The following is a 10,668-nucleotide window of genomic DNA, read 5'->3' as shown; positions in this document are numbered from 1 at the left end:
TTTCAATTTGTAAAATATTAAATTTGTAAAATATTAAATCAATATTTATACAATTATTATATTTTAAATTATTATATAAATATAAATGTAAAAAAAAAAACAGCACAGTGAAATCAAGTCATATATATTTTTATAGCACTTTTTTTCACAATACACCATTTCAAACCAGCTTTAAAGGAAATCATGATGTTAGTGTTATAATATCTTAGGTGTTTGTCCTGCAGTTAAAGAAGTTAAAACCACTGGAGTTTCCACTCACTGACTCCTGACGTATGATGGACTGGAAACAGTGAAAAGTCCCTCTGTAAAGTGGTTTGTCCACACTCTGGACCTGAAGACGAACCTACAGGAGAGACAAACTGGTTACCACAAACCCATGAAAACAAGAACTCCTTCTTCAGAGTTTCTTTTGAATATGCAACCAGGTGAAATGTCAGTGTGGTTTAGTGGTTGAAGACCAGAGCTGGTTGCAGCCTAGTTTCAAACCTTGCAAGAAGTAAACCAATAAAACTTTTACCGTAAGTCATGTGAAAAACTGTATACTCTACGCATTACAGCCTAGAAATATAAACAATTAAAAAACAATGGCATGTTATGAATTAATTATTTCTCAATTAAACTGTAGCGAAATAAGAAAGAAGTAACTAAACAAATACATTAACAATTAATTTAAGTCAAAAAAATGTAATGAATTAAAAACATGCATAAATATTAGATATAATACATTAAATAAAGTAGTTAGCAATGTTTTTTGTTGAAACACAAGCTACTAATATAATTAGCCAGCTATAATAAAGATACAGAATATAAATGGCAAAATCTCAGGTGAGTATTTTTAATTATTTATTTTTAGAAATAAGAGTAGTAGACAAAAAAGTGGTACAAAATAATGTAGATCTCAATTAATGTAAAACATTAAATTTAAATGGATAAATATACACTAAATAAATAAATAATAAAAAAAATTTATTATAAAAAGTTAATATATTAGAAATTAAATTTAAAATTAGAATAAAAAAATAATAATTAAAACATTTATTTAATTGTTTACCCATTTATTGTAAATATATTTAAACTATATGGCATCATTTATAATATATATATATATATAATAATAAAAATAGCTAAAAGCATCTTTATTTGCTGACTATATAAAATTATAATTTATTTAAAATTTATTCTAAAATATAAAGAAAATGTTATTTTATTTTAAAATAATTATATAATATAAAATTATAATTAACTATTTTTATTTTATATATATATATATATATATATATATATATATATATATATAATTTATAATATACTTACAATAAATTGGTAAATAATTTAATAAATTGTTTTAATTATTATTATTTTAAATAAATTATAGTTTTATTAAATGTATTATAGTCAGCAATAGTGATGCTGTTAATGGTTTATTATAAAAAAATTATTATATTATATTATAAAAATAATGAAACTATAATTTATTTTAAATAGTAAAACAAAAATGTAAAAATGTAAATATATTATAAATTCTATTATATTATAAATTCTATTATATATATAAAATAAATAAAAAATAAATAAAAATAGTAATCAGCATCGCTATTGCTGACTATAATAAAAATATTATAAATTCTATTATATATATAAAATAAATAAAAAATAAATAAAAATAGTAATCAGCATCGCTATTGCTGACTATAATAAAAATAAAACTATAATTTATTTTAATAGTGAAACAAAAATGTAAAAATGTAAATTATAAATTCTATTATATTATAAATTCTATTATATATATATAAAATAAATAAAAATAGTTATCAGTATCGCTATTTTTAGTTATTTACCCTGTGAGCACAGAACTGACATGACATGCTTGCACTAAATGATTTATTTAGCAACAGAAGTGATTTGTAAGTCACAGGGTTCAGTGTGAAATGGATAGGATGGATTAAAGTGTCACGACAGACAACAAGCTCCCTGCGTTAAACATCAGCCAAAAATAGCAATGATAACAGTTTGCTCACTTGTTTTAAGAGAGTTCCTAAGAAATCAACAGCCGGATCAGATGACAGATTTGCTCAACATACGTGCAGCGAAAGCACTCGCACTCCAACAACACGAGTCGATCATTACTAACCTTAACCGTGTCAAAAGGATGTCCGACGAGGACCCCGGCAGCACCTGCACACAAAAGACAAACTCTATGAGTCTATAACACTGTACTGTGGAAGCCTGTTTGCATCACTTAATAAAACATTCAAAAAGGTCATTGCAATTTTTATCTCAAAATTCTTTTGAGACTTTCTCTGTTTATGACTTGCAATTCTGAGGGTCTTTTTTCTCTGAAAATATCTTGCAACTTGAGTTTACAACTCTGATATTTTTTGTCCAAAAACATCTTGAAATTTTAAGTTTATAGCTCACAATTCTGATCATTTTTTCGCTAAAACTTTCCTGCAATACAAAATTTTAGGACTTGCAATACTAATTACTTTTTCTCCGAAAATATCTTGCAATTCTGATATTTCTTCCTCCAAAAACATCTTGCAATTCTGAGTTTATAGCTCGCAATTCAGATTTTTTCTAAATTCTAATTTTAATTCTTGCAATTCTGATATTTTTTCTCCAAAAATATCTCGAAATTCAGAGTTTACAACTTGCAATCCTAATATTTCTTCCTCCAAAAACATCTTGCAATTCTACGTTTACGACTTGCAATTCTGATATCTTGCAATCAAATTTTTTTTTCACAGAAAACATCTTACAATTCTGAGTTTATAGCTCGCAATTCAGATTTTTTCTAAATTCTAATTTTAATTCTTGCAATTCTGATATTTTTTCTCCAAAAACATCTTGAAATTTTAAGTTTTTAGCTCACAATTCTGATCATTTTTTCGCTAAAACTTTCTTGCAATACAAAATTTTAGGACTTGCAATACTAATTACTTTTTCTCAGAAAAGATCTTGCAATTCTGATATTTCTTTGTCCAAAATATCTTGCAATTTTAAGTTTACTTTACACAATTTTTAGACTTTTTTTCTCCAAAAATATCTTTATTAATAAGTTTATTACTCACAATTTTTTTCTCCAAAAATATCTTGCAATTCTAAATTTTCCGACTTGCAATTCTAATATTTCTTCCTCCGAAAACATCTCGCAAGTCTGAGTTTATAGCTCGCAATTCAGATTTTTTCTAAATTCTAATTTTAATTCTTGCAATTCTGATATTTTTTCTCCAAAAATATCTCGAAATTCAGAGTTTACAACTTGCAATTCTAATATTTCTTCCTCCAAAAACATCTTGCAAGTCTGAGTTTATATCTCACAATTCTGATATTTTTTTTCTCGAAATACATCTTGCAATACTAAATTGTAGGACTTGCAATTCTAATACTTTTTTCTTCAAAAACATATCACAAATCTAAGTTTACAACTCGCAATTCTGATTTTTTTTTTTCAAAAACATCTTGCAATTCTACGTTTACGACTTGCAATTCTGATATCTTGCAATCCAAATTTTTTTTCACAGAAAACATCTTACAATTCTGAGTTTATAGCTCGCAATTCAGATTTTTTCTAAATTCTAATTTTAATTCTTGCAATTCTGATATTTTTTCTACAAAAACATCTTGAAATTCTAAGTTTACGACTCACAATTCAGTTTTTTTCCTCCAAAAGCATCTTGAATTCTCATGACTTGCAATTCTAATACTTTTTTCTCTAAAAACATCTCGCAATTCTAATTTTACCACTCGCAATTCTAATATGTTTTCTCCAAAAACATCTCGCAATTCAGTTTACAAATAGCAAGTCTTTTTTTTTTCTCAGAATTTTAAGGAAAAAGTCTGGTAACCTGCTTGTTTATTAAAAGAAATGACATGTCAAACTGTATTTTAGTATAACATTTCCTACACTTGCATGCAACATTGCCACATGACCACATTTAACACTGAATTTTGCAGCTGTATATGAATAACAGAGTCATCTCTCGGATCTAGCATCAATGTTTTGTTTCCATCTGTTTGGATTGTGGCACAACACAGTCAGTCACTGGTTGGCAGTGATTGAAAGATGCTAAAGTAGGACTGGAAATCTCACAGGAGACGCATCTCAGCATCTCACAGGGTATTACATATCAGCGGCTACTGCTTCATGCCAAGGAGACGATGACGAATACACACGGCTGGACGCACATGTGCTTGTGCTGATGGGAGTCAATGTGGACCGAAGGCGTTGGTCCATCCTGACCAATCAAAAGACAAGCTTTGCTCAAGTTGTCAGATGGGGACGAGGGTTGACTTATGATGACACTGATGTTACGTAAAAACAAAAACATATATACTTACAGTAAGGCTACGGAGTGCAGAGACATACAGAGTATATTCACAGTATATTTGCAATTCTGATATTTTTTTCTCTAAAAACATCTTACAATTATACATTTTACGACTTGCAATTTTAATACTTTTTTCCTCCCAAAACATTTTGCAATTCTGAGTTTACAAATCACAATTCTAATATTTTTTTTCTCCAAAAATGTCTTAGTTCCAAGTTTACGACCTGCAATTCTGATATGTTTTCTCTAAAAACATCTCGAAATTCTAAATTTTACGGCCTGAAATTCTAAGACTTTTTTCCCTCCAAAACATCTCACAATCCTGAGTTTACAACTCGCAATTCTAATATTTTTCCTCTAAAAATATCTCGCAATTCTAAATTTCACGACTTGCAATTCTAATACTTTTTTCCTCCCAAAACATTTTGCAATCCTGAGTTTACAACTCACAATTCTACATTTTTTCCCTATAAAAACATCTCACAATTCCACAATTTATGACCTGCAATTCTGATATTTTTTCTCTAAAAACATCCCGCAATTCTAAAATTTTATGACTTGCAATTCTAAGACTTTTTTCCTCCCAAAACATCTGACAATCCTGAGTTTACAACTCGCAATTCTAATATTTTTTTTCTCTAAAACATCTCGAAATTCTAAATTTTACGGCCTGAAATTCTAATACTTTTTTCCCTCCAAAACATCTGACAATCCTGAGTTTACAACTCGCAATTCTAATATTTTTTCCTCTAAAAACATCTCGCAATTCTAAATTTTACGACTTGCAATTCTAAAACTTTTTTCTTCCCAAAACATTTCGCAATTGAGTTTACAACTCACAATTTCAATATTTTTTTTCCTTAAACTGGATAAAATGTAATTCTGAGAATCTTCAAATGTTAAAATAGTAAGTTTGATTAATGTTGAATGCATTTACAAACTGGTGCACAAAAAAGATTAAATATCATTATTCCTTGTGTATATGCATATTAGTATAGGTTGGGGGGGGGGAAAATCAGCTATATTGCAGCTCTAGTTAATTTAAAACTGAATAAATGATAAGCTACATAATCTAATCATTCATTTATAAACACAGTGAAACATAAACTGTGGCTCATCGCCCATAATGCTCTGGGCTCATAATGACACCAGTGATCCAACTTTTATGAAGCACTGTGTGTCTGTAATATGAAACATGAGCCGGCAAGAAACGTGTCTCCGTCGAGCGGCTGGGATTGGCTCCTACAGGGGTGTGTGTTTGACGGGACTTGAACAGGCGTTTGGGAGGGGGTTATTTTGGGTTCTTCCACGAAACACATTTTTACAGAAGCTCACGCGTGACTGTTATTTGCACAAGAGAATAGGACAACTTCAAAGAGGCTTGTAGGTTACATATTCAATTTAAGTGGAATCACTCTTTGTACTTCTGAAGTGTTCAGAGCGAATTCAAACATAAAGGCTCAAACCAGTTGCACATCAATAGCATTTGCATGTCAATAGGTTGGTTACAGACTCACTATTGTGAGCATATATGTCCTGTTAAACACTTATTTGTGACTATAGTGCATCTGCATTACAATAGACTTCTAATTCAAAAAATCTTCCAATTTTGAGTTTACAAATTACAATTCTAATATTTTTTTCTCCAAAAACATCTCCCAACCCTGAGCTCGCAATTCCAATATTTTTCCTCTAAAAACTTTTTGCAATTTTAAGTTTACAACTCGCAATTTTTCCAAAAACATCTCTCAATTGTGAGTTTACAACTCACAGTTCTCAAATTTTTTTCTCCAAAAACATCTAGCAATTCTGTTTACGACTGGCAATTCTGATATTTTTTCCTCCCAAAACCTCTTGCAATTTTGATATTTTTCTCTTCAAAAACATTTTGCAATTCTAAGCTTACAACCTACAATTCTGATATCTTTTCTCCAAAAACATCTCACAATTCAGATTTTTTTCCTCCAAAAACATCTTGCAATTCTGAGTTTACAACCTACAAGTCTGATATTTTTTCTCCAAAAACATCTCGCAATTCTAAATTTGACAACTTGCAATTCTAATACTTTTACTAAAAGTTTACATCTCGCAAATTATGATATTTATTTCTCTGAAAAAACATCTTGTAATTCTAAGACTTGCAATTCTAATACTTTTTTCCTTCCATAACATTTTGCAATTCTGAGTTTACAACTCACAATTCTAATATATTTTTTCTCCAAAAACAACTCGCAATTCTAAGTTTACAACTCGCAATTCTAATACTTTTTTCTGCAAAAACATCTCTCAATTGTGAGTTTAGGACTTGCAATTCTGATATTTTTACTCCCAAATCTTTCGCAATTTTGATTTTTTTTTTTCTTCAAAAACATCTCGCAATTCTAAGTTTACGACTCGCAATTCTAATCTTTTTTCTTCCAAAAACATCTCGCAATTCTAAATATGACGACTTGCAATTCTAATACTTTTCTCTCCAAAAACATCTTTAAATTTTTTGTTTACATCTCACAGTTCTAATAATTTTTTCTCCAAAAACATTTTGCAATTCTGATTTTTTTTCTCTGAAAACATATCTCAGTTCTGAGTTTACAACCCACAATTCAGATTTTTTCCCCCCCTAAATTTTATGACCTGCGATTCCGATATTTTTTTCTCCCAAAATTTTTTTTTGCAGTTCTGGGTTTACAACTCAAAATTCTTAGAAAAAAAGTAGCAACTACTTAGCAAACAGGCGTGTCCAGCGCAAAGAAAAATGTTGACATTGTAACCAAATTTAGAAAGTCAATCATTCGTGAGTCAGTCACAATGTAACATTCTTTACTTCAAAGGCGGCACGGCAGACTTCCAACACAAAACAAAAACTGAGCTACATGTATCAATTTGATCAGCTCTATAGCACATAAAATGGATTTATAATTTATATTCAAGAGATAAACACAAACTCTATCACATGTCCTGCGTGACGTGGCCTCCTGCTCCTCTACAAATAATTCAGCATGTGTGAATCCATCTAAACGTGTAAATTACATCAACTAACTTCAAAACAAACACCGCACACATGCATGGACTAATTTCTGCACTTCAACCAAATGAACGAGCAGACTTAGTCTGAATGTATAAACACAATCTATATCAGATATAACACTAGAAGCAGACTGGATGTGGGTTAGACCCTCTTAACAAGCTTAACTAAGTCCTAATCTAGCAGACACGACTTTACTGTACTCTACTGTACTGTACTACTAGAAATGTCTTACCTCCTATGCATCCAGCCAGGAAGTCCATCACTGCTTTAAGCCGACAGAAGCAACCGTTCTTTTATATGGAGCTCAAAGCTGTTTTGAGGAGTTGGCTCGGTTGTAGTCGAGCTGGTTAGTTCCCCAGGCCTGTCCTGTGCTGAAATGCCCGGAATGAGTGCTCAGGTTCTGATGGTGCAGTTTGGTGTAGCCGTAAATCAGCCGGCAGGTCGAGTCTGCGCCAACTGTAAGTCACTAATCGCGTCGTAGTGGAAAATTTCACCTACTAGCTTGGCACCTGCTGGGTTCACTGTCTATTTGTGTAGCGGCTTCTGGATGGATAGATGAACGTGGGTGTCGGCGAGGAGGTGTGTGTGCGTGCGCCCAATCGCGACCCGTGGATTTAAACAAGGATTCCTGTTCCTGCTTTCTGCGTCAGGCGCGCTCTAGTGATTTTCCGGGTTCGCGGTTTACGAATGTTACTACGGCGAAGGCGCGTTCACAAAGCAGGGCGTCGCTGTTGGATGTTTACCGATGACGTCATTGCTGGGCTTTTAAATATTCAGTAGCCTAGCCACGCCATTGGAGGTTGGGCTAATTAATATTCATGACGTGCCTTCGCCGTAGTAGCGAATCGGTTCGTTCGGATGGTTCATTTGATCGAAAGATTCATTTCGGGTTTTACGCAACAAAATTGTTCATTGAGCAAAAAAAATAAATATTTATGTAAATATATTTTCTACCAATATATGTGACCCTGGACCACAATACACTGCATGAGTCAAAATGATTTTTCTTTTATGCCAAAAATCTTTAGGATAAAAGTCAAAGTCAACTTTATTGTCAATTCTGCCACATGTACAGGACATACAGAGAATTGAAATTGCGTTACTCTCAGACCCATGGTGCATACATGTAACATTAAATACAAAAAGTAACATTAAATACAAAAAGTATCATTAAATACAAAAAGTAACATTAATTACAAAAAGTATCATTAAATACAAAAAGTAACATTAATTACAAAAAGTAACATTAAATACAAAAAGTAACATTAAATACAAAAAGTATCATTAAATACAAAAAGTAACATTAATTACAAAAAGTATCATTAAATACAAAAAGTAACATTAATTACAAAAAGTAACATTAAATACAAAAAGTAACATTAAATACAAAAAGTAACATTAAATACAAAGGTAGAATTCAAAAAATACGAATAAATACAAATAAACATATAATATGTAAAAATGAAAAATACAAGTAAGGGCACATGGTAGAGAGTGCAAACCATGTAAACAATATAGTGCAACAGAGATAAGTGTGTAAAAGTCTTCTAACTGTCTTAAGTACAGTTTCTTCTTGTTATTACAACATTATTTTAAGTTTATAACAAAAAACACAAAGGTTACTGACTTTTTCACCCAAAATATGTGACCCTGAACCACAAAACCAGTATTTGTAGCAATAGCCAACAATACATTGTATGGGTCAAAATTATCCTCTGATCTTTTATGCCAAGTAAAGATCATGTTCCATGAATATTTTTTGTAAATTGCCTATTGTAAATATATCAAAACTTAGTTTTTGATTAGTAATAGGCATATGCATTACTTTAAAGGTGATTTTCTCAATATTTTTTTTTTTTTTTTTGCACCATCAGATTCTATGACTGGTTTTGTGGTCCAGGGTTACATATTTGGCTGAGATATTTAAAATATTTAAAACTATTTAAAAAATGTAAAATATGAGGGTGCAAAAAATCTAAATATTGAGAAAAGTTGTCCGAATGAAGTTCTTAGCAATGCATATTACTAATAAAAAATGAGGTCTTGACATATTTACAGTAGGAAATTTAGGAGTGAGAAAAAAAATACAATTAATTTATTTATTTTTAAATTATTAATAATTTATTTTATTAAAAAATAATTGAAAAATAAAAATGTCTTTAATAATTAATTAATAATATATAATTAATTGATTAATTAATTAATTAATAGATCTTTATCATACACAGTCCTTGTGTTGAATAAAGCACAACATTTAAAAAAGCCATTTTAATTTAGGAAAGAAATAATAGGAAAGAAAAAGCATTAGCATATTAATATCATGTTCCATGAAGATATTTTGTAAAGTTCCTACAGTAAATATAATATGCATTGCTAAGAACTTAATTTGGACAACTTTAAAGTAGATTTTTTTTGGCACCATCTGTTTCCAAATTTTCAAATAGTTGTATCATAGCCAAATATTGTCCTAACAAACCATACAACAATGGAAAGCTTAATTATTCAGCTTTAATTTAATTTATTGATGTATAAATCTCAATTTTTAAAAAAATGCACCCTTTTGGCCAAGATACAACTATTAGAAATTCGATGTAAAAAATAAAAAATGCACATTATGCACATTAACCTACTAAACAAAAATTAAGTTTTGATGTATTTTCAGTAGGAAATTTACAAAATGTCTTCATGGAACATGCTCTACACTTAATATCCTATCGATTTGCGGCATAAAAGAAATGTAAGAATTTTGAAGAACCCATATAATGTATTTTTTGACTATTGCTACAAATATACCCAGACTGCTTTTGTGGTCCAGGGTCACATTTTTTGGCCCATTTTTGTATAGTTTTAAAAATAATTTTAAATATAGATATATATTTTTAAAAAGCATTTAAAAATATATTTGACCATATTTCAGTACAAGAAAATAAACATTCTAAAATGCTTAATGGACAAAGACAGTGATATTAAGACCAGATTTGGTATACAATTTATTAAAAATATATAAGTTGTGTACAGACAAGCAGAAGAACCTAGAATATGTAGGAAGAAGAAAACGCTTAACGTGGCTTAATGCATTAAGAAAGTGACATATAAACACCAAATTCGGTCTATGCACAGTCGAAGTGCATTTTCTAAGATCAATATTTGACACAATCTTGCAGTTGTCGCTATTTTCCAGATCGCGCTTCGTCCAGTGATTCGCGAATCGACTCTTTTGAATCTTTCGAAAGGACTCGGCTCAGAAAAAGATTCATCGCACTCGTAATTTCTCTTCCGCGTTGCATCAGCATGTTTATGCTGTCTAGGGCT

General features: G+C 30.3%; 1 protein-coding gene across 2 annotated transcripts in view; it reads right to left on the bottom strand.

Moving 5' to 3' along the window:
- slc25a29 (solute carrier family 25 member 29) overlaps positions 1-7,995 on the bottom strand; it is a 13,329-nt gene extending 5,334 nt beyond the window's left edge. For both annotated transcript variants that reach the window (XR_012338100.1, XM_073816410.1), the window contains exons 1-3: positions 7,589-7,995; positions 2,132-2,175; positions 260-343 (exon numbers count right to left, since the gene is read on the bottom strand). Coding sequence is in view for 1 of the 2 variants with exons in the window: in XM_073816410.1 (XP_073672511.1) it covers positions 260-343; positions 2,132-2,175; positions 7,589-7,616 (156 nt within the window). In the remaining variant the exon portion in view is untranslated. The remainder of the gene's footprint in view (positions 1-259; positions 344-2,131; positions 2,176-7,588) is intronic.
- Between the last annotated feature and the right edge of the window lie 2,673 nt (positions 7,996-10,668).

The sequence above is a fragment of the Garra rufa genome, chromosome 13, assembly GCF_049309525.1.
Source record: "Garra rufa chromosome 13, GarRuf1.0, whole genome shotgun sequence".
Taxonomy (NCBI): Eukaryota; Metazoa; Chordata; class Actinopteri; order Cypriniformes; family Cyprinidae; genus Garra; species Garra rufa.
This window is presented reverse-complemented; position numbering and strand designations above follow the sequence as displayed.